Source organism: Antennarius striatus, chromosome 3 (assembly GCF_040054535.1).
Source record: "Antennarius striatus isolate MH-2024 chromosome 3, ASM4005453v1, whole genome shotgun sequence".
NCBI lineage: Eukaryota > Metazoa > Chordata > Actinopteri > Lophiiformes > Antennariidae > Antennarius > Antennarius striatus.
Window position 1 is genome coordinate 14,675,715 of NC_090778.1, and position 23,754 is coordinate 14,699,468.

Below are 23,754 nucleotides of genomic sequence, written 5' to 3' on the forward strand. Positions count from 1 at the left end.
ACCTCTACTTATAACTGTATTTTTTTTTTCAGCTATGCTAAAGGTGATCTGGATATTTCCTACATCACATCCAGAATAGCAGGTAATGATAGTACCTTTTATATTTTCATAACCTTTTGTTATTTTTGGGATATTGGGATACTGTTTGCATGATCAAAATTACCCTCATTCCATACTGTTACACACGTCATTGTATTTGTGTGTGTTTGTAGTCATGTCTTTTCCAGCTGAGGGGGTGGAATCGGCGATAAAGAACAACATCGAAGACGTCCGGCTGTTCCTGGATTCACGCCATGCTGGACACTATGCTGTCTACAACCTCTCCAAACGATCATACAGGCCTTCGCGATTCCACAACAGGGTGCGTTTGTGTGTGTGTATACACGCCCGCGTGTGTTTCCATGCTTTTGTTTGGTGGATGTGTGTCATACTAGGACTCTGTGTGGGTGATTGTTTTTTTTGTTCTGCTTATTACTGCCATACGTAGGTTTATTTTTGATGCAGTATTTTCTTTTTTGAGAAACTACTGTTTCACTGATGTGCAGCTTTTTATGGTTCTTGTTGTGTTCAAGAATTTCTTTTTTATATATTTAGGTTTCAGAGTGTAATTGGCAGGTTCGTCGTGCCCCCAACCTGCGTAGCCTCTACAGTGTATGTAAGAGCATGCATTTATGGCTCAAACAGGACCAGAGGAACATCTGCATAGTTCACTGTCTGGTGAGTGCCCTCTCATCACTAACTAGAGAGCAATGTGAACTTTTGACTCAGCTCATTACACATGTTCGCATGGTGTGGGGACTTCAAAGAAGTTTGCGTGACATAAGTAGATGGAAAGAAGAACATTTAGACAGCAACAATTAGTTTTGAACATTTTTTTCTTTCTATAGGATGGCAGGGCGGCATCGGCAGTGGCAGTCTGCTCCTTCCTGTGTTTTTGTCGACTGTTTACAACAGCTGAGGCAGCTGTCTACATGTTCTCAATGAAGCGCTGCCCTCCTGGCATATCACCCTCACACAAGAGGTATATAGACTATTACAATTGACTGAACAGATGCACAACAGGAAATGGCTTTGGGAGTTAATGGATTCAACCTTGCAATAAATAGATCCTCAACAGACCATAAATAATTAATTCAGATGTTTTAGTTATTTTAGATACAAATTAACAAAACTATCAAGATCTCATTGTGTGCAATGACCAAGCTGAAGCGGCAGCAATTTAGTTGTTTTTCTTTATAAAGGTAACAGTACCATAACATCTAGTACAAGTATTGTGTTGCTGCAGAAATGCTGTGGATGACTAATATAATGTGCTAGATATAAGAAATGTTTGTCATGGAAACCTTGGCAAAAATCATGGTGATTACATTTTTTAAAAACTTTTTTTTAAATTTTTGTAGGTATATAGAGTATATGTGTGATATGATGGCAGAGGAACCCATCATCCCCCACAGCAAGCCCATAATAATTCACTCCATTGTCATGACACCTGTGCCACTGTTCAACAAACAGCGTAATGGCTGTAGACCCTTCTGTGAAGTTTACGTAGGAGACGAAAGAGTTCTTACCACATCACAAGAGTACGACAAGATGAAGTAAGTTTTTCCAGCAGGTATTCCCACAGTTCGATTAATTAAAAAGTTTCTACTTAAGTTATTTACACTCTTTTATACTTTCCAGAGATTTCCGGATGGAGGATGGAAGAGCAGATATTCCTCTTAATGTGATGGTCCAAGGAGATGTGCTTGTGGTCATCTATCATGCAAGATCTACACTGGGAGGACGTCTACAGGCAAAGGTACACGCACAGACGCTTAAATGCAACGCACCGTCAATTTTAGAACAGTAGAAAAAATGCTATTTATGAACAAAAGTAAATTGTGATTTACTTTTTTCTGTTTTAGATGGCATCCATGAAGATGTTTCAGATCCAATTCCATACAGGTTTTGTTCCTAGAAATGCAACCACTGTCAAATTTGCAAAGTATGTACACGATTTTGACAAATGCTTTACATCCGAATACATGGGATCAGTGTCTCTCGAAGATTCAAATTGAGATTTTTACACCACTACATCTAACACAACAGATTTATTTTAATACATTCTTCCTCAATAACTTGCTGTTTCACATCTGCTGTCTTACAAGATATGACTTGGATGCCTGTGACATCCAGGAAAAGTACCCAGATTTGTTCCAAGTCAATTTGGACATTGAAGTGGAACCCCGGGACAGACCCAGTGCCAAGACCCCTCCTTGGGAGGCTTTCCAAACCAAGGGCCTCAACCCCAAAATCCTTTTCTCCTCTCGTGATGAACAGCAGGAGATCCTCAGCAAATTTGGTAAGTAAGATAAGATATACTTTATTGATCCCAAACTGGGAAGTTTCAGCCTTTTACTAAAATCAGGCTTTGGGATAACAACCCAGATTTTGGATGCGTTCACTTCACACTTCCCGTTTTTGCTTGCAAGCCCATAGGAAGCATGTTTTGTAAAGGTAAATATAGATTTGAAGAACATCAATATCTATACAGGTAAACCAGAGCTGCCTCGACAGCCAGGTTCCTCAGCATTTTATGACTCAGAATCTACCCAGTCAGCTGAGGCCCCGGAAGGCTCCAGTGCACCAGAACCAGAATCTCCTGGGAGCACTGATAGCAATTCCAACAACTTCTTCCAGACATTGGATTGGGAAGGTACAGGACTTGGGTTCTCACTTTACTAATTCAGCCTCAAGATTTTCCAGATCTTTCAGATATCTGTCCCTGGTTGTTTATAGAAGAGTAGATGGACCTTCAATTTGTTTTCTGTCCTAATTTTCAAGGCAAAACTTAAAGCATTCTCTGTCCTTGATCAACATGTTATTTTATACTAACCCATATAGAGGATGATCATGCTTTGAGATTTCATCTAACCAACTAATTGTTTTTGTAGATGTGCAAGGACCTCAGGAAGTGACAGACAGTCAAGGGGGATCAATGAATGACCAGGAAGACCTGAGTGATCAATCAGACGGAGACTCATACTCATACTCTGCCCCCAATGAGGAGCCACTGTCTCGGGATCCCAGTGAACCATTGTTTGATGCTGATTTCCAGGTGGGGAAACTCTTGTATGGTTTATTATATCATTGACTCATAAATGAAGATTAATTTTTATATTGCAGCCAAAATATTTTTTCCTTCTTTGATCACTCTGTTAAAATATGCATTTTGTTGGTGTCCCTGTTCCAGAACCCCCCACCTGCTGCCCAAGATTCTCCTGATGGTGACACAGCTGATCTCTTGGGGTTGAACTCTGATTCTAAACCTCAGTCTATGTCCACAACCACCTCGGCTCCTTCTCAAGGTGTCCAGGGAGGAATTAAAGCTGCATCCAGCAACAGTGACCTCCTCAACGATCTGTTTGCGCCCCCTACTGGTCAGACAGGACCATTGCAGGAAGACCTATTCTTCAGCGTTCCAACCAGTGGGACAACACCAGATCCAAAACGTATGAATAGAAACTTTAATACATGACTGCTGCAAGATGAATAAAAAATAAACGATGCTTTCCAGTTTTCAGTTATATCTAATGATTGTTGTCTGTCTGTCGTAGCCATGGGTGACATCTTTGATCCATTTCGGATGAGGTCTGGTTCTGGTGTTGGCTCAAGCCAGGGTTCATCTCAGCAAGCCTCCGGACCGGACCTGTTTGGGGAATTGTTGGGGTCTAACAGTTCAGCTACCAGTGGGTTCAGTTCAGCTCACAGTAATCCTACACCTGCTTCCAACACAAGCCTCTTCAACCTCAGTAAATGCATCTGCTACTTTAACATTACAGTATTTTCTGCACTATAAGGCGCACTGGACTATAAGGCACACCCTCAATAATTTGTTTTATAATTTATTTCACATATAAGGCGCACCGGATTATAAGGCGCACACAATAAAAAATAAAAATTTTTTTTGACAAACTGCAGCGGTTGTAGTTGCACAGTCTGTCCACTAGATTGAGCCGTGCTGCTCAGGCAGTCATGATTGCATTCATGACTTCCTGACTACCTTTGAATGGCCCCTATTGTAGATAAGCCATTCAGAGCCTCATCAAGGAAACCTGATCACTTGGGCCCCGTCCACACGATGCTGGATTTTTTTAAAAACAGAACTTTTTAAAAACGCATCGAAAACGATTCGTGTCCACACAACACCGTTTTAAAAAAAATCTGCGTCCAAGCGTAAATGCACCAGTGTGTTTTCGAAGACGGCTATATGCATGCCAAACCATGTGGTGGCAGTATTGAGTTAAATTTTATCCAATAGGAATCCTCCGCGTTTTGTTGTCACAACACACGGACCCACAAATATGAGGTCACAGGTTTTCATCGCAGGCAAGATGTCAGCCTTTTAAAAAAGTTGCGGATAGGCCGTCCACACAACGCAGACAGAGCGTTTTTTTAAAAATCCACCTCGGTCAGCGTTTTTAAAAAGTTGCGTTTTCGTTCCGGATATCTGCGTTGTCGTGTGGACGGAAGGCGTAAATGCAGCAGAAAAGTTGCGTTTTCCAAAAATCCGTCATCGTGTGGACGGGGCCGTGATCACTTTGCCATCTAAGAAAGAAGTCAACCCGCATATTAAAAAACCTGACATCAAAAACTGGTTAAATTCATTACGAGTGCAGTCAGTGCGAACAGAGCGGATTTTTTCCTGATCTGAAGTTCGAAGTAGATATTTAAGCTCCGACGTTCGTCTTCGTTTATTAATTAAATATTGTTTTGATCGATCGGTACTCCAGTCGGAGGTGAGGTGCAGCTATTTGCTGCTGTGTGTCCTAAACAATTTTTTAACTAGTTTTTAATGTCAGGCTGCTAATTTACTGGCAAATATGATGCTGTTTTACTCGTAGAACTGACTTTAACGTCGGTGTCTCACCGCCGTGAATCTCTCAGCACGTCGCTGCAGACAGAATACACAAGCCTGAATGCGCCCCTCCGCCGCCCGCCCAGAGCTATCAACTACATTTGTAAATCAATAGCAGCACACCCGTTGACACCTTTGTCTAGCAGTGACTCTGCTCTTGAAATTTCAGAAAAGGCTGGAAGTTCAGCTTTGAGGGTCTTTCATTCACCTTTATGCCAGTTTCTCCGTGTGTTTCCACAGACTAATAGAATTGACCGTCACCAGATTCCAGATGACAGCACAATGGTATTTTTAAGACCAATTAAGTTTAAAGTGGGTTATTTCCGACGCCAAATAGTTAGTAAATACTGAGATCAGTCAGTCAGTCAAACTTTATAAATAGAATTGTTGAAAGTTCCTTATGTTTTGCTACGTAATCACCGGTGCTCCTACAGTCTGCTCTACCGTCTGAGAGCAGCTCAGTCAGAGCCGGGACTTCGGTGACGCCCCTTGACTACCGTTGTTAGGGGGCATAGACCCGAGTGCCTTGTGAGGGTGCTCCTCTGGTGGCGGAGTGTGGCATGACTGGCGGCCAGACTGCCGGATTTTTTTCAGCGATCATGTTTTTAACCAATATTAATATTAATCCATGTATAAGACGCACCGGATTATAAGGCGCACTACGGGTTTATGAGAAAATTTTAGGCTTTTAGGTACGCCTTATAGTGCGGAAAACACGGTACTGTGTATTACCTTTTAAATGTTCATCTGCTGCCTCATCACATCTCCTGAAATATGATGAGATGATGGTACTTATTCGGCAGAAGGAAGTCATCTCTATAGTATCTAAACTGTTTTCAACACTTGACGAACAACCTTTTTCTTAGTTATGTCACATTTTGTTCTTCTGTTGTCATTCAGTGCAAGCTTTCAGTAATTTACTAGTGTGATTAAAAAAAACTTTGGCAGTGATACTTTGGTTGTCGGTGTCTTCACAGATAAGCTTGTCAATGATACACCTAAGATGACATCATCAGCCAGCCAGCCAGACCTGCTGGGTGGTTGGGACAGCTGGGCACCTGGCACCACTGCTGGTATGAGTGCTACCACCAGTAAATCCAAATACACAAACACAGGTGGGTGAAGGAACAGTATGTGAGGGTTGCGGCTAACTAAACTATGGTTTACTTTTATGTATCCAGCCCAGCACATTCTGACTCACTTTATTATTGTTATTTTAGCTTCTGCTGTGCCGTTGATGTCAAAGGCCAAGTCTCAAACCTTTGATCCTTTTGCAGGCCTAGGAAACTTGGGATCCAATTTGCCAGGTAAGAAACCTGGTCATCTATCCAATATATGTAATATTGTCATTAATTGAGATATACTCTGAAATTAGTCATTCATACATTTATTTAAAGTAAATTTTCCTCCAACATGATTCTTGCAGGATCCTCTGGTCCTTCTTTGAGCTCAAAGTCGTCTTCTTCCACTGCTAAGCCTCAAGCCCCATCCTGGCAGTCTGGAATACCCACCTCAATCCAGAATAAACCTTGGATTCACAAGTCTGGATCTGGGCCTACACCCAAAGCATCCTCAGCATCTCAGTCTTCGAACAACAAACCTAACTACAATCTCAACTTCTCAAGTGTTATTGGTGGGAGAGAGGAGAGAGGAGTTCGTGGACCAGGATTTGGTAAGAGGACATGTCTGTCAGTGTAAAGAAAATTCAGCTGTATAAAATTGAAGATAATAAAAAGTTGACATGAATGGGTTCAAGTTCTTTATATTTGTGAAAACTCAGGGAATCCAGCTCAAGTGCAGAAATATGTCGGCTTGCATCTCATAGAATAAAAGTAAAAAGTAAAAAATAAAAATAAAATAAAAATTTTAGAATTTGTCCAATCTCCTCGCATCTTTTTGTCCCCAAAGCTTTTGTATCAGACCTTAATTTGGCTTCACTTTGTTGCAACACAGGCCCAAAGCCAAAGGTCAAGGAGGATGATTTTGAGGACCTGCTGTCAACACAGGGCTTTGCCTCTAGGCCTGATAGGAAGGGACCAAGGACCATTGCTGAAATGAGGCGACAGGAGATCACAAAAGAAATGGATCCCCTGAAATTACAGGTAATAAAGGAAATGCATACGTGAAGAACTTGTTACAAACTGACAAAAACAGAACTCTCTTCATAATGGATTGTAGAGTGGAATCCATGTGAACAGCTTTCAGTGTTTTAGGTGCTTAGGGGAATGTTTTAGATGCACTGAATACATTGTCTTTGTGCAATTTATTCATGCAAACTCGTGCAATATATAATTTCATTGCAAATGTTTTTTTTTTTCTGAACTACTTAATCAGTCCTTTTTGTTACTTGCCAAAAAGGCTACGTTGATCGGTACAATATGGCTTCTTTTGGTAGGTGATATTCTAAGTGTTGCCTTGATAATTAGGCTTGAAATACTGACCAGTGTTTGTGCCATCATTCCTACTGAAAGTGGTAAATGTTTGTTTTATTTACTTGTTACAGATTTTGGATTGGATTGAAGGGAAAGAGCGAAACATTCGAGCTCTGCTGTCAACTCTGAACACAGTGTTGTGGGAGGGTGAAACCCGCTGGAAGCCTGTCAGCATGGCTGACCTGGTGACGCCCGATCAGGTGAAGAAGTACTACAGGAAAGCCGTGCTGATCGTCCATCCTGATAAGGTACAGTAATACATTCAGCACTTCCATTTAACCGGGGCGGGAATAAAATAAAGTTCCTTGAACATTTCAACTTTCAATTGTATGAATTATTTCTCTATCAATTAATTTTTAAAAAATCATTTATCTCAATCTTCCCACAGGCGACAGGAAAACCATATGAACAATATGCTAAGATGATCTTCATGGAGTTGAATGACGCTTGGTCAGAATTCGAGAACCAGGGATCCAAAGCACTCTTCTAAAAAGCTAGGCCTAGCTCAAAGACCAGACCAGACTGAACTGGATTTGACCTAACAATAAAAAAACGGTCAGACAGGACAAAGCCCACATTGGGCCTTGAGAGGCACAGATCCTCTAAGAGGTGTATCATTCCTTTCACTCCCTTTATTCTTCTTTAATTTCATCTGTTTCTGTGGTCGAGGAAAAAAGACTGTAGTGCATATTCCTGCTGGTTTGTGTGGAGCCAGACAATGTGAGGTTCTTGAACTCACTGCCTACCTGTACTACTGCGTGGTGCTGCAAACATTGAGAGGGAGAAATAGGTGACAATCATAAGAAGATGATAAAATGGGAAGAAGAATCTGATGATGCAAAGACTTTTTGAAATCATTCCAATATATTATCTTGAAACAGGTATTTAATGAACAATGCATTCGCCCTACATGAAGGAAATGCTGGTAAGTTTTAGCTGTGGCTGGTACGTTTGACTTTTCATGTCTGACACTTTTGCAAACAGCCAACAATTAAGCTGAGCGGTGGGGGGGGGGGGGGGGGGATGAACATGTCTATAAATTTTTAAGCATGCAGGCTAACATGTTTCACAACATCATTTGAATGTTATGTTTTTAAGCTTAGTTGCCTGAACATTGCTGATGAATGTTGGAACATACCAGCCACAGCAAATAATGGACCCCTGCCTCTGAAGCAGGAGCTGATTTAACCCTTCCCTGGATTTTGAATCCATGAAGACCTTTCGGTCAGACCTATTAATACTTAGAAATTGTGGGAACAGTACGAGAGTTTGCTCTTGAGCCATTTCCTCGCCAGAAAGACTTTTGCCTGTGGAACACTACTAGTGCTGCATCTACAATCACCATTACTGCCACACACACACACACACACACACACACACACACACACACACACACACCTCAGATTACAGGTAATGTTCAACCTACATCCTGAAATTCTCTCTTCCAACAAATGAGCTTAAATTGTGAACCTTGTGCAAACACAACAAGTAGTTTGTTGTTTTTGAAGTGCTCTTTTTTAATCCCATCCACTCAGGCTGTACTGTGTAACTGCATGCTGTCACAAACACCACACCTGTAAACATGGGAGGTGGGTGTGTGTGTCTCATCAATCAGGGTAGACCAAGTGGATGGGGGAGCTTTTTTATTGAAGTGCTCTTTTTCTTGTAGCAGAGATGTGGAGACTATCTGGCTTCAGCACTCTCATAGCTCCATCGTCATTCCCTTAATTAACCTTCTTCGTCTTTGTACGCCCCAAACACACACCAAGCCCCGGACATATGTCAGCATTTTCATCTGTGCTAAAAACATCAAAAAGTGAAGGAATGAACAGAGAATGTGGTGACTAAATGCAGTCTCTCCTCATCTTTTTTTTCATGCATTTTCATGCTTTCATGCTTTCTGAGCTTTCAGTGCTTTTGTTGTCTTAAAATCATGGCAATTTAAATATAGAAATATCATCTATTAAGTGACTTTGTTAAGATGACCTTTTCATGATGACCGTTTCCTTTTTTTTTATGACACGAGTATGAATGGGTTTTTTTTTTTTTAATTCTGCTTTTTTTTAAATTTCACATTTACCTCACGGACCAATCCAATCACTAGTTTTTTTATTTATTCTTTTTTTTTTGAGAGTCAGGGGTTGTGATGACATGTATTGATACTTAGTAACAGCACAAAGGAAAAAATCAGATAATATATTAAGCAGAATGTGATGGATGGAGCAGTTGTTGCTGGACCACAGTGAGCCTCTTCGTTGCTGTTTTCATTCCAAAGCATTGATTATAAATACGAATGTCCTTTTACAAATATATATATATCCTCTCTGTTGTTAAGTTGTTGTTGAGCTGCTTGTGTGTCAGTTTAGTCTGTTCTTTGGTTGTTACTTTGTTTTTTCTCTTCAAGCTGACCTGAGCTTGTTGCTTCTATTTTGCATTTTGACATTTTGTTAAAATTCCAATGCAATGGGCCAGTAAAGCTTAGTAAGAAAAAAAATACACTGATGCTGGAAATTCAGTTGAAACTCTTCGTCAGTATGATGATAGTGTCAACAGGGAGTATTGCAAAACCACACATTAGCAGTGTTTGCTGTACCAAATTACATACTAATATGAATGTACATTACATTGCAATTAAAATGTTTTAATCTGTTTTCCTCCTTTCGGTTCTGCTTTTAACCATCTTCAGGTGCCATTTTCTTTTAGACAAATGAGTGATTCTTTGAATAAGTGACGACTTTTAAAATCAGTTAATTGAATGAATAGTGCCAAACCAGCGGATGCTACCACAATTTAATGTTATCAGTGTCTTAAAAGAAGAAAAAAGTTTGGTCTCAATGATGGGTAACTTAAGAGCCTTCTTAATTCTAGACCTATTTTCCTATGAATAGCATAGTTCAAAATATCTAACTGGACAGACAATCTGATGGGTTTAAATGAAGAGTTTTGGCGAGTTACTGTATATTCCATATTTAAGGTCAACTGACATTTTTGTAATTTTTTTTCTCATTTTGATGCCAATTCCTAATCTTTTCCTAGTTTGGTCTTTGCCTCATTCAGCTACAGTCACAATTGAATATAAAACAAAAACCAAACAATCTCAATTATAATTCCCAGGAGTAAGATAATACGCAGTATCTTACTTTGGAATTGTTATAATTGCCAATGTTAAAACACTGGAAAGTCCGTATCATTATTATGTATCCCCCTGTCTGTTTTCCATGGACAAACTGGGTCATAAAAACTCAAAAAGTCTTTATAATGATGAGTTACAGCTTTATTTCAAAGTTGGATCAAGTTAGCCAATGACAATATTACTGTAAATCACAAGTCAGTTCCCCTGCAGATTTGGAAAAAACAACAACTAGCACAACATATGGTCTATAAAAAGGAATTAAAAAAGTGACCTGTTTCCCATTTCCCAGTGGCTGTAGAATTTAAAAATGTGTTTTAATATCACCCTCTCCTGAGAATTGGCACTTGATGGAGACTGAGAGAAAACTGGTGGACAGAGAAGAGGACCAAAATGAAGGCAAAGAAGGAAGTACCTAAATGTGTAACACTGATAATAAAAAGAGCCTGACAAACAAAAATGACCTTGCCTCTCCCACCTCTGTGAACACAGACTCCCAAACCTTACCAGTGTGTAAGGAGTGATACAACAATGCTTCGATACATCAGGCACTGCTACTTACTGTAAGAAAATCATCCCTCCGCAATTTTGCTTGTACTTTTAATGCTAATTTTAGTGTCTTTGGGGACAAAATAGTCACAATATGTATTAGTTTACACACACACATGACAACAGACTATTGTGCTTCTTTGAATGTAACGGTGTTGGCATGTTCACATCTGAGTTGGAGTCTTAACAGGAACAAGGGCCAGAAAGGCACTGAGAAGTGTAATGTCTTTGATTGCCTGGTAGTTTTGTTGTAAGACCAAAAACAACAATGAAAGAAAAAGTCAGTTTGTGGTCCTCCTCTAAAGGTTCAAGTCCGCCAGTTGAACAAAGGGGGAAACTGAAAGAGAGGAAGACAGGTCTAGTTAGTGGCTGCTGGAAGTAGTGTGAAGTAACACATTAGAACGGTAACAACAGGAACAGAGAATAACTAAAAAGCTTATGAAGATTAAATGTCTTCCAACCTGTGTGATGTGTGTCTAGCTCTCAATGGAGACCTGTACAACGTGTCCGTTCACCGATGTCTCAGCTAGCATTTCCACAGACTCTACAGCTTGCTGCGTCTGACATGGCATGTCACAGATTTCTGGCTTAGGCTCTTCTGCACATTTTTGCTCAGGAGTGACCTGCTGGAGATGATAGAAGGGTAGAGAGGAGTTTAGGAGAGAGAAGATAATGCAAATTAAAAAACAACAACCTCCAGCCGTAGTACTCACAATGACCATTTCCTCTGCGGGGGCAGCAGCAGGGGCGTTCTCAGTGGGCAGCAGAGCAGTAGAATCTGACTGGGAGCCTAGGACATTGCTGACTTCTACAATTTCCTAATTTGGGAAGTAAAGAGGTGTACCATTTTAAAAAGCTGACCATCAAAAATGGAATCATGGTTTTTAAAAAATGCTGTTTGGGCTTTGAGTTAATAAGTTGCATCATCGTGATTTTTTGATTTTAGTCAAATTGTTACTGTTATGTCAAAAAGTGAACAGTAACACACTATTAGGTTCTCACATTTACTGCATTACCTCAAATCAAAAATACACCATTTGTGCTGTGCACTTTATTAAAAAAAAAACTTCAAACATCAATGTTATCAAAACTTAGAGAAGGTGAATAATATTGAACTATAATATTGTGACATATAAACAGGCATACTCTTCTCACTATTTTTGAATGACAGTCTCTGCGTTGTTGCTTTTTCGATGACACATTTAATGAAAGCATAATTTCTCATGCTTAAAATGTTGTCCATTCACTTCATAAGCTGTATTGTGCAATAATAAATAATTTTATGATTCTCACCGGCTTGATAGCAGCACACTCAGAAATGGCGACCTCCACTGCTGAGGCAGATTCTGTCACTACAAAGTCATCAACCAGGCTGTCAGCAATGTCCTTGTTGGCAGGACGCTGGAGAGAGACAGAGATTAAGAATGAGTGTGAAGACTTTCCAGATACCAACACCCATGTATGGAATGACATACTCCCAATACAATCCCAAATACAAGTAAGCACATTTATTTGAAGAGTTTTTAATCAATTATACGTGGAACAGCTTGGCAACATAAATAATACTAATATTTGTACAATTAATTACAGTAGGAACAATTTCAACCACTCCTGACTTCTGAGTAATAAAAATAGTCCTTTCTCTCAATTGCCACTCTATTTTGGTGGATGTCTTTAAATACCTGAGTGATCCTCTGACATACAGAATATTGTATGGGGTTTTTTGCGAGCCACCCCCACTTAGTGGCTGTTTGATGGGTGTCTTCCCATCAAACCAAAAGTTTGCTTTACTATACATTTGGGTATAGCAAAGCGCATCAAACTTTCTCAGTCTTTGGATTGGATGCTGCAAAAGGGCCGTCAATACTCACATGGGCAATGTAGTCTGACCTGCTGGGGCAGGTTAACCATTGTTAACGAAGGCTATTGAGCTAAAGGAGGAGTCCCACATTTAAGAGTGAGGGACTGCTGACAAGTACCAACTGCTAGAGCAGAGTTCAGCGTTTGCTGTGGCTGACACCAAAATGTGGGTGTGGGAGGAGTCTGTGGTGGTGGTTCCCCTTTAAGGGAAGCACCAGAGAGTGTATTCCAACTATCAGGATCACACTTCTCAGCCTCCTTGGGACGGTCTATGCCAAAGTATTGGAGAAAAGGATCTGTCCATTAGTCAAACCTCAGGATACAGGAGGAACCATGTGGTTTGCATCCTGGCCTTGGTTGAGGCTGCCCTTGGTCACCACTCTAGGTCCAGTTCAGAGGATATCCACTTTTCGTGGCTCCTGCAGATCAGGAGTAGACAGTTGAGGTGGTTTGTGCATTTGGTTAGGTCTCACTAAACCCTGGGATATCCAGGAGGCACTGTAGGAATTATATCCATCAGATGGCTTGGGAGTGCCTTGGTGTAACCCCAGAACAGCCGGACTAGGTGACTGAGGAAAGGGAAGTTTCCTCTGTAACTCTAACCCAGATGTGTGAAATAAAACGACTGAATGAAAATGAAAAGAATAAAGTCATTCAAAATGTAGATTAAACTACAGTTTTAGGGTTTTACCTCTTTGTCTTCAGTTACATGATTTTCGGGCTCTTCTGCAGGAGCCACAGGAATGGTGAAAGGTACCTGGAGAACCCACACATTCAAAAATGACACGTGCAAATATGTTAAATTTCAGCTTCTGAAGTTACCTGTCGATTAACAACTGGGAAACAAGCAGTGATCCCATTGGCTAAACTAAAAAGGAAAATATGCTACTTGATTGGGAAAACAGAAATAATGCTCACCTCTGGGCTTTCAATAGATTGAACAACGGCCTCCTGCAGTACATAAAACAAATAGCAGGTCAGAGTACGCAAATAGTCTGTTGCTATGACCTTTACATTTAAAGGAAATAGTAATGGAAATAACATCACTGAAGTCACTAAAGAAGCTCTAAATATGCCCACATGCTTGACAACCGAACCCAAAACAATCTCATCTTCATCAATCATCCTGTCCAATCATCTCATCACTCATCACAGATGGTAAAAGGAGAAGGCTTTATGATACTCAGAAAAGCATTTATAGGAACACCAGTGAATGAAAAAGAAATGATGGGGGTTTCACATCAACAGAATAACCTTTTCTGAGCTAAACGATACAACAAGCATGCAATTAAAACAAGATGCAAACCCAAAAACTTTTCAAAGTGCACTCTACATTATTTTTGTCTTTGGTAGAAAGTAAAAAAAGACTGTTCAGCAGAAAAAGGAAAATATTGTAATTAAGGTAGCACCTCTGTCGTAAAGGGCGCAGCAGGGATATCTGGTGCTTCTTCAGCCAATGGTTCTGCTTCAGTATCTTCTTCGGAGGCTACAGGACTAAAGACTTCATTCACCTGTTCTGGCTCATGTACCTCTGTGACATCTGTTTCTACCGTGTGTTCTGTAGCCCCCTTATCTGCTGCAGGTTCTGCTTCATTAGAGTCTTGTTCATTCAGCCGTGCTTCTACAACTGGGTCTTCTGTAGCTTCTGTGATGGACTCCTCCACTGATTCTCCCACTGATTCTGTAACCACCTCATTCGCTGCAGGTTCGGTTTCATGAGAATCTTGTTCACACATCTGTGCTTCTACAAGTGGTACTTCTGTAGTTTCAGTGACGGCGTCTTCATCCGATTGCTTACTCTTTTGTGCTTCTACCTTCTGTTTTTCAGCAGTTTCTGTATCGAGCATTTCTACGCCAGCCTCAGCGGCCGCATCTCCGTCCATCAAGGCATCAGATGCCGCTTCAGTCTCTGGCTTGCAGCCATTACTCGTCTTCTCATGCAAAATCAACACAGCACACATTAAATCAGCATGCAACATGCGATGAGAGAACAGACAGACAGCAACTCATCCTTTTGAATTTTTGATTGATCTGGTCAAACATAAATATAACCAAATGGAAAATACACACAAAATCACAATGACCTATGTCATGCATGATCAAGACATTACTGTGTAATGATGTAACTATGATATCGAACCATGCTGTCCTTAAGGAAGTCAATGTTACCTGCTCAGTCTCTGTTGTTACAATTGTAGTCTTCGTCGTGTGAATCTGAAAAATAGACAAAAGACCAAGCAAGTTCATAAACTGATCAATAGATACAGGGACAGATGGAAAAGAAATATTAATAATATATGCCAGTACCTAGCTGTGTCCTTCATGAAGACTAGTTGCCTAATTGTCACTTTATAAGACCTAATGTCACATTTAAATCCTGTTAACTGCACTTTTTATGTTGTAGTTATTTCATGAAACTGAACACAAGCCTGTTTCTTAGTTTCTCTGGAATTACTTTGACTAAGAAAGCCACTAAGTTGTGTATTATATAAGAGAAAGTGGTCTGAAGAAAAGTGTGGTTGTTATTCACAAGGTGTGAAACTTATGCCAGAGAAACTTTTGCATTGAATGAGTTGTCTTTTGTTCAGTTACTGCTGCTACAAACTTAAAAACAAAAGTGGAAACTGTGAGTAACCAGAGTTTCATGTAACCTGTCTTTTCATTGACTGTTAGGGTATGACGCATGAGTCGCAGGTTTGACAACTTTAAAGGAGTGTTTTATACGCAATTAATGGGTTATACTTTAAACAAGGGTGGACTCATTATCCTGAATACCTGCAAATCAGTTAGATTATGAGAACCTAATGGAACATTTCTACATCAATGGTTTTGTAAAAGATAAAGATCTTCAGTGCAATTGCAGTTCTATATGAAATATTTACATAGAATTAAAAATATTTTTATGCATATACTGTATGACTTTACAACTTCAATAAAGTAACCTGTATTATATTTGAAAATTTGAACAGAGTCATGCACTGTACTCAGTGTCACAAAACTACCATGGAGAAAGAATGTACCACTTAAGTCGTTCTGCTTTCCTCTATCCTTCAGCGTGCAACTGCACCGGTTTCACTGCACAATGTTATTCCAATAATAACACTATCCTATTTTTCAAGATATTGCACTCTATTTGCTCTGCAATAAGCTGCTCAAAAATCACAGTAAATGTAACAGAAAAGGGATTTTGTGTGTGTGTGTGTGTGTGTGTGTGTGTGTGTGTGTGTGTGTGTGTGTGTGTGTGTGTGTGTGTGTGTTTTATTAAAAGCAGGTTTGTTTTACCTCAGTCGCAGCAGACGTCTCCATTGACACATCAGCTGGAGGTTTGACCTGTGAAGAAAGCGAAAATAATAAATCATGAAAGAGGGGTGATGGCAAACATTGTATCTCATTAATGAGACTAACAGGAATATACTAAAAAGCATTTCCAGGTCTTTATTTTGTTGTCTTTGTTCGATTTTTATTTATTTATTCATTTTGGCCTTACTGTGGTTGGGGCACACTTTTCTGCCCTACAAATGTGCCCAGAGCAAAAGGACCTTCTGTTTAACAGTTGGTTAGCATAACTCTGGCTGGAACAGCCTCGAGGTGTTTAACAGAGAGGAAAAACAGTTACGGGTTGAGCAATTTTCCAGCAGACACACTGAATTCAGGTAATCAGAGGTGGGGGACCTGATCATTTACACCAACAACCGCTGGTGTAACCCCGGCCATGTTTCAGTGAAGGTGGTTGTATGTTGCCAAAATCTAGAGCTGCAAGCCGTGAGACAGCTCTGTGGTCGGGATGAAGCTGGACCCTCTGGAAACGGTGGCAGAGAGGAGAACTTTGGACAAACTGCTGCAAACAATAAAACCACTTTACTTTCCCATGCCTATTTATGCCTTTTTATTTATATATTCTTGGTAGGTTATTTTTTATTCTTTCTAGGTGTTGATACTACTTTCTGTATGCTAGTACTACTTTAATGTGTGCTTTTTCTGTGTGGGTTTGTGTGCTCACTGTGCTGTGCGTAGTGCGACGGAAAAGTTAATCGATGTGCAAAGGTGTTCTATAAATTTACAAAAAAATTCCACACATTTGTCTTTTATCTGAATTTAACTCTTGCTCCAGAGAAGTGAAGGAATATTATTCTTGTCCAGGAATTTAATGACCAACTTCATAATGACATGCTTGTACGGGCTTGTAATTCTGTTCAGACTTCTAAAATGGAAATACTGACCTTGTTAACCTATCTTCATCATCATGTCTCTATGAAGAAAAAACCCATAAAACTCCAGCACATTATTCCATAGTATATCTATTTCTTTTGACAAATGCTGTTAGATGACATAAGCCCTTTTGTAGCCATGCCACTGATTTGCTGAGAAACTTATCAGTAACATTGGGTGCAGCAATCACTGTGCATCCAAGTGTGTTGATGCACAGTGGCAATCACAATGAACAACATATAAATATTCCAAGCCCCGATAGTCAGACAATAAATTATGTAAGCCATCTTGTACCAGACCATCTTTAATGTAGGGCAACCCTGATGCATTCAGATTCCTACTGTTTGTCAGCAGCATTATGCTGCTTTTTTGAAAATATTAACTTTATCTCACTACGTTCAATAGTAATGCCAAATTGGAAACTCTTGACAGAGACAAACATCTGTGGTTACACTCATACTATTCAATTATCTCCATTTCTTGCTAGGTGTTCATGGGAGGTGACGAACTGTTCCCTCCTGGCTGTTTATGTTTCTATTTTAATTTTATACTGTTTATATTTTAATTTAATACTGTTATATTTTTAATTTTAGACTGTTTATATTTTAATTTTATACTGTTTATATTTTAGTTATAGTTTAGTATATAAGTCCTGTTAGTGCTGCATGTGTCTGTCAGTGTAGTGTATGTCTTGTGGTATGTCCTGTGATGTCAGTGTTTCTTTTTTTCTCCTGGTGTTTATCCAGTATTTATTCGTGATGTAATGCCTGAGCAGTGGATATGTACAATTTCCTCCGGGATTAATAAAGTGTGTGTTTGTGTGTTTGTGTGTGTGTCTGTGTGTGTCTGTCTGTCTGTCTGTCAACAACTTATGAGTACAAGCCAAATTGGCAAAAATGCAGGTCACCTATAGAAGAGGACAGTAAACACACACTGCACTTTACACAGGGCTTTGAACCGGTTCATAGAACGAAAACGAAAACCGGAAACTTTATATTTTTTAATGTTCCGCAACAGAAAATAATTGTAAACCGGTTAATAGTATTTTTTTTGTTCTTGAAAAAAATATTTGACCTCATGTTTCACTTCCTGTCATTCACTGGACGCGGGATGAGAGCAGAGAGAAGTAGCGGCTATCAGCAGCAGTTAAGAAAAGGGAGGTCTCCCAGTCACTATTTAATCATAACAGGTAAACAGTGCAGTGTGTCAATCTTAAAAATGTATGATTTAGACATTAACCCATTGGCTGCAGGAGGAGGGAGATGCACTAAAAGCTGACATAAAGTGAGCACATGCCTTCCATTTGTCCTAGCATTAGAACACTATGTACCTTGTAACATTATGTGTCTTTTCCAAACCCAGAAAGAGACTAATTCTTAATTGTGCACTCAATGCAATTTTCACAATGTAGAAACCAACTCTGCCTACTCATCTACTCTGTTTTTTTCAACATCCCTGACAAAAAATTCAGTTAGAAACCAGTTTTAAAGCCTGTCAGATCTAATCTGTTAAAAAAAAAACGTGAAGTTTTTGACTGTACCTACACAAAAATGTATTTAGTTAATAAAACCCAGCAGTGTCCCTGAAAACACACCAAAAAAACTCCAAGTAAACATCCATGTGTGCAAAATACGACAGGACACTAGTGGGACAAAGGTTAAGTGCCCCCATGTGCTTTCACAGAAAGATGATGCTTCTTCCAAGTAAGTGTAAAAACACTAAAAAGATCACTTTGCACATCTTTCATACTATTTTCTCTTTCAGGTAATAATTTCAAATATGAAAACAGAATAAGCATAATAACATGACTTGAAAACACATTATTAATGTTAGCATGTGAGCAAACTGTAAGCATCTGTGCCAGAAATAATCCCTTCAGTCGAAATTTCTTGCATACTTTAAAGGGCTGTGACAGCTGTCTATAAGCTACTCTTGAACACAGCAAATACCAAAGGCTAAACTGCACAACTTCATACACACACAGACACACACACACAGACAGATGCACCTTTGAAACCCTATCAACTCCTATTTCTTTCCAATTATGAAACTGGGATACATGGATGGACATGAGCATGTGCTGAGTGGACAAGTTGACGGAGGCCGGCAGGTTGCCATAAGATAGAAGAGAAGAAGCAGCAACAAAAAAGTTAAAGCGAGGCTTGAAAGTAGAAGGGAAAAGGGTGAAAATAGTGAACATGTGGTGGGAGGGGTCCACAGAGAGGGAAAGTGAATTTACAAGGAGTGGGTGACTGCAGGGGGTGGACTGCAGGAGAACAGAAGGAGCAAGTTGGTACAAAATGTTCAACTTTGGTAGTGGCCACACCCTCCCTCGCTTCAGGTCAAACCAGAAGTAAACCCCACTCAATGGGTCTGTGTTCATTTGGCTCATTGATTTATATTCACCTGAGTCACTTTCTCATAAATCACCAGGCTGACCGAGTGCTCCAGAGTATTTGCTAGCATCTAACTTGAATCTGCCACATCTGCAAGCAGTGAAAAGGGCTGAGAAACGTGAGGCACGAGACTGGGAAATGTAATATTGGTGAGTGGGGGGGGGGGGGGGTCAGTGGGAGGGAACCACAAAGGTGGGGGGACAGGTTTGGGGGTTGGTGGAGTAGCTTGAGGATATGTCCTCTTACACACATTCTCCAGAGAGCATCATAAACTCACATGCACACCAACACACATTTGAGTATATACTGTATATGTGCACCATATGTGGTTACAGCTCAGTGCAGTACATTATGTGTGTGTGTGTGTGTGTGTGTGTGTGTGTGTGTGTGTGTGTGTGTGTGTGTGTGTGTGTGTGTGTTTAAGAAACAGAACATCCTGTTCCTAAAGATGTGTATGATAGCCACACAACATAACAAGGACATGTCATATTGTCATCTTACAAATCAAAATACATTTTGTCACCTAATCTTTGCATATGTCTCTCTGTGCCATAAAAAAATGTTTTAAAAGCTGCAATTCTGCAAAGCCTCCAACATCCAAGGCATTTTCAATGTCCGACATCAGCAAATATTTTCATCCCATATAGAAATACCAACGTCTTCACGCATACAGTGCATGCATGAGTTTTGTGAGCAAACTTTCTAACAGTCCTATCAGTCAGCCTACGCAAAAAGTAAAAATCCAAAGATATAAATATGTTGGAAAGCACAGACATTAGGTGATGGTGAGGCATGATGCCTGCTGTGCCCATCTTCACACTGATCTAACCTACAGTCTCTCTCCTGCTCTCCATCTTCTCCCTGAATAGACCATTCACCCCCTATCCCCCACCTTTTTCACTTCCGATTTTTGATCCGGAAGCATTTAAACAAAATCTAAACTCACTGTATTCCAAAAGCAACACATCAAATGTGTCTCAAGCAGACTGCATTCAAAATGGTGCCTACACAACAGACATCCAGGACATTGCATGCACTTTTAATGAGAGTACTGTACATGCTGCTGAGCCATTTGCAGCTCATTGCCTAAAGGGGAACTCAGTGTGATGTTGAAGTAGATTCACCAAAGATTAAAAGGCAATTATTTTTCAAAATCTAATTACCTTACAGGTGTCAGATAAATTATAATGATTTAAGTGAGTCTTAATCTCCAGCTGAAGTCTAGATTAATACAGTGACTGGACTTCGAGGAGCCATCACCACCAGACTGGAAGAACCTAAACAAATTATCACGAGTCACTCCTGTGCCATGAATGATTACCTCAGTTTCTGGTTTTGTTTCAGGAATGTTTGGTTCAGCCTCCTTTGCGGTCTCAGCTTCAGCTACAGAAGCTGGCTCAGGTAGGGTTTTCTCAGCGAAAAGAGCCGGGACTTCTTTGACATCCTGAAGTTCCACTGAAGACTTTTCTAACACAAGAGCCTTAGGTCCAGGTGCCTCAATCTTGACTGGGATGGGCTCTGCGACTGGTTCTTTCACCACTGCTTTTACTTCTATTGGAGGGGTCTCCGCAATGGGGGCAGCAGTGGGAGTGGGCTGTTGGACCTTTTCTTGAGCTGGCAGCGGAGTTTTAGTGACTTTCTTTTGCGCAGCTTTAGGCGGTACGGTCACCGAAATGCATGGAGTTGCTTTCACTGGTGACTTTGCTGCAAGTTCTTCAAGTGCTCTTTTCTGGGCTTGCTGTATGAGGGAGATAAACAAAAGCAATCAGGGTTATTGATGACTGTACATTCATCCTGAAACCATGGCTCCCATTTTAGTTCAGTTACATGAATTTACAATGTCAGGGTTACAGAAGCTTTAAAAATTACATGAATACATAGCTGATGTATAATGAAGATGGACTGCAAAACACAGGTTTGAATGCTTCTGGTTATGGTCACGATGCCTTCATTGTGATCAGATACGTGGCTCTCTGTTCAGATCTTATACGACATCTCTGTCTGAGGGAATACTGGTTTTGCCATTCTAGACAAATCTAACATTTAAATCTGAATAAACTCCCTGGACTTTAATTGAAGGTGGGGGTAGGTAACTGAGAGTGATCCCAAAAAACTTTAATGCTGGGGGCTAATTAGTTGAATCAGAGCTGTCCTGACGGGTCTGGTGAAGTGAGATGGGAAATTGTGCGCGTCAGCAGCATCGCTGGGTGCCCTGCGGGCCAGACGGCGGGTCTAATCTCATCATAATCAGGTTATAATCAGGTTACAATGACTCTCTGAAAATGCTTTTGTTAGGCCTACAGTGAGTTAGGCATTCGCAGACCGATGCTGTAAGCCAGTGTGTGTGTGTGTGTGTGTGTGTGTGTGTGTGTGTGTGTGTTCTGTCTGTCCATTTGGTCGACGTCAAAACAACCCCTCCGTCATCTTCTTTGCCCAGTCACTCACTGTGTAGAAAATCACACCTCAACCATATGGTCATATATACATTTCAACACACTGGAAGTGGTTAATAGGAGTGAAATGCCAGGTTTGTTTACATACAAAGGTATGTGTGGTCAAGGAGAAGCACCAAAACTTGACTTCTTTGAAAGTCCAGCAGCTCCTTCCATCCCTGTGCTGTGTTATCTGAGGAAACTGGTGATAACATCGAGCAGTAACGGGTCAATTTTAGCTCTCACATGGCTCTCTGGGAGAATCAGAGAGATTGTGCAGACTCCAATCTGGCAGAAGTGAGGCAAGCCATTCCTCTGGTCAACACATTACCAAATACAGTTGTGTGGTGCTGAGAGGGGAGAGCCCGCCAGCAGGAGGCTTAAGGAGCGGGGGTTTGGAGGGGTGAGAAAGAATCCAACTATGCTCTGAGAAGTCTACCTCAACCCTGGCCAAACAGCGTTGAAGCAAGTAATTATCTTTAAGAATATCTAGAGAGAGACAGCGATGATTCAAGCAATTACTATGATCAGAAAACTGACAAGAGACAAATAGGAGCTGCCTTATTACTTTCGTCAGTCACATCATCTAGATCTGTTTGAGCACCCCACTTCTGTTAGGTAACTAGGAGAAATTTTACTTGGGCACCAAATGGTCACACGTAAAATTTCTCCTAGTTACCTAACAGAAGTGGGGTGGGGCCAGAGTCAAATACACCAATCATCATGCCCCTGGTGCAGCTGTTTCAGCGTACAGAAATATGCAAAGTGTAATATCATAAGCGAACGTGCCACTCCTCACTAACACACACACACGCATATATATATATATATATATATATATATATATATATATATATATATATATAATTTTTTTTTATTTTTTTTAATTTTTTTTTTATACAAAAAATAAAAATAAAAAAATAACATAGTGCAGTATCCTGTAATCTAGGTTACATTTACGCGCAGTTATCATGCAACTGAGCATGACGCGCTCTTTTCGGCTAACAAGTGAAGATAAAATGCGGATGCATGCATCCAAATTACGAAATTGTGTATCAGCAGAGACGAAAGACTAAAAATGCAATAAATTGAAAAACATCTTCGATTTTGTCTTTGTGTTAATAAACTGCATACATGGAATCACAACAATGTTTTTGCATAACCAGTAATTGTAAGGCTTTATCTTTAGGGGGAAAACGGTAGCAGAGATGAAATAACCATTATTTATTTAACAAACAAACCACACACACACACACTGAAACTCAAGAAACAACTCACAGCTTTTTTGCAGCGACGCTTGTTCTTCTTAAAGTTGCTGGGCATTTTTGCGTTTGGCAGTGGAGAACGGAGCGCTCTGGAGAACTGAACTGTGCAGGGTGGAGCGACAGTCAAACTGGACCTTTATAGAGCCCCCGTCCCCCCCTTTTACCTATGAACTGAACCTATGGGAGGACTGGGACGAAAGATGGGGGGCGTGGAGACAGACACCCAAACACATCCCCCCACCTGACACATGCGTGTGCGCCACAGCCCCAGAGAGATGATTGTATCGGGGTTGGTTTACCTATTGGCTGGATGGGGGGGGGGGGTATTATGCAACCACTTCATCACTTACAGAGACTGGGGGGTGGGGGGGGGTTAGAGCCACACCCCTTTGTCGGATCAGACAGAAATACTTTTGGAGCACATGGCACATGTGTGCGCGCTCCAAAGGGGACGTTATCCTCCACTCCCAGCACTGTAGACATGGAGAACTTAGCTCGTTATTCATCATATATCCCTGAAACGTAAAGAATGTGTCACAATATACGTTAGATCCAGATGATGATCTGGATCACCACCAAAATCT

The 23,754-nt window shown here is 40.5% G+C and overlaps 2 protein-coding genes across 8 annotated transcripts in view; one reads left to right on the top strand and one right to left on the bottom strand.

Annotated features, from left to right (window-relative positions):
- The window catches only part of gak (cyclin G associated kinase), a 28,968-nt gene extending 18,989 nt beyond the window's left edge, over positions 1-9,979 (top strand). Inside the window, exons 12-29 of one of the 4 annotated variants that reach the window (XM_068310037.1) lie at positions 33-82; positions 213-361; positions 595-717; positions 888-1,021; positions 1,401-1,595; positions 1,681-1,798; positions 1,905-1,984; positions 2,148-2,341; positions 2,534-2,695; positions 2,934-3,097; positions 3,233-3,491; positions 3,597-3,791; positions 5,875-6,012; positions 6,118-6,204; positions 6,324-6,569; positions 6,851-6,999; positions 7,401-7,577; positions 7,718-9,979. In XM_068310037.1, the coding sequence (XP_068166138.1) occupies positions 33-82; positions 213-361; positions 595-717; positions 888-1,021; positions 1,401-1,595; positions 1,681-1,798; positions 1,905-1,984; positions 2,148-2,341; positions 2,534-2,695; positions 2,934-3,097; positions 3,233-3,491; positions 3,597-3,791; positions 5,875-6,012; positions 6,118-6,204; positions 6,324-6,569; positions 6,851-6,999; positions 7,401-7,577; positions 7,718-7,819 (2,722 nt within the window). In that variant the 3' untranslated portion in view covers positions 7,820-9,979. The remainder of the gene's footprint in view (positions 1-32; positions 83-212; positions 362-594; positions 718-887; positions 1,022-1,400; positions 1,596-1,680; positions 1,799-1,904; positions 1,985-2,147; positions 2,342-2,533; positions 2,696-2,933; positions 3,098-3,232; positions 3,492-3,596; positions 3,792-5,874; positions 6,013-6,117; positions 6,205-6,323; positions 6,570-6,850; positions 7,000-7,400; positions 7,578-7,717) is intronic. The other 3 variants (XM_068310038.1, XM_068310040.1, XM_068310041.1) reach the window with 3 other exon arrangements.
- Positions 9,980-10,581: 602 nt separating this feature from the next.
- Positions 10,582-23,343, bottom strand: LOC137592126 (calphotin-like). Of its 4 annotated transcripts, none has more exons than XM_068310043.1 (11): positions 23,184-23,343; positions 20,795-21,211; positions 16,151-16,198; positions 15,038-15,082; positions 14,278-14,799; positions 13,787-13,819; positions 13,560-13,625; positions 12,302-12,409; positions 11,722-11,826; positions 11,470-11,631; positions 10,582-11,345 (listed from the first exon to the last, which is right to left on the bottom strand). In XM_068310043.1, the coding sequence occupies exons 1-10, from the start codon at positions 23,226-23,228 to the stop codon at positions 11,485-11,487; spliced, it is 1,536 nt and encodes a 511-aa protein (XP_068166144.1). In that variant the 5' UTR covers positions 23,229-23,343; the 3' UTR covers positions 10,582-11,345; positions 11,470-11,484. The 4 variants fall into 4 exon arrangements, with proteins under 4 accessions (XP_068166144.1, XP_068166143.1, XP_068166146.1 ...); XM_068310042.1 differs by having other exon boundaries at positions 11,470-11,634; XM_068310045.1 differs by lacking the exon at positions 14,278-14,799 and having other exon boundaries at positions 11,470-11,634.
- Between the last annotated feature and the right edge of the window lie 411 nt (positions 23,344-23,754).

Excerpts from the sequence above, each read along its gene's own strand:
- LOC137592126 (XM_068310042.1), bottom strand. The coding sequence starts at position 23,228 with ATGCCCAGCAACTTTAAGAAGAACAAGCGTCGCTGCAAAAAAGCT. Across the intron at positions 16,199-20,794 it reads AAACAAAACCAGAAACTGAG|GTCAAACCTCCAGCTGATGT; the intron begins GTAATCATTCAT and ends CTTTCTTCACAG. Across the intron at positions 15,083-16,150 it reads AGACGTCTGCTGCGACTGAG|ATTCACACGACGAAGACTAC; the intron begins GTAAAACAAACC and ends TCTATTTTTCAG.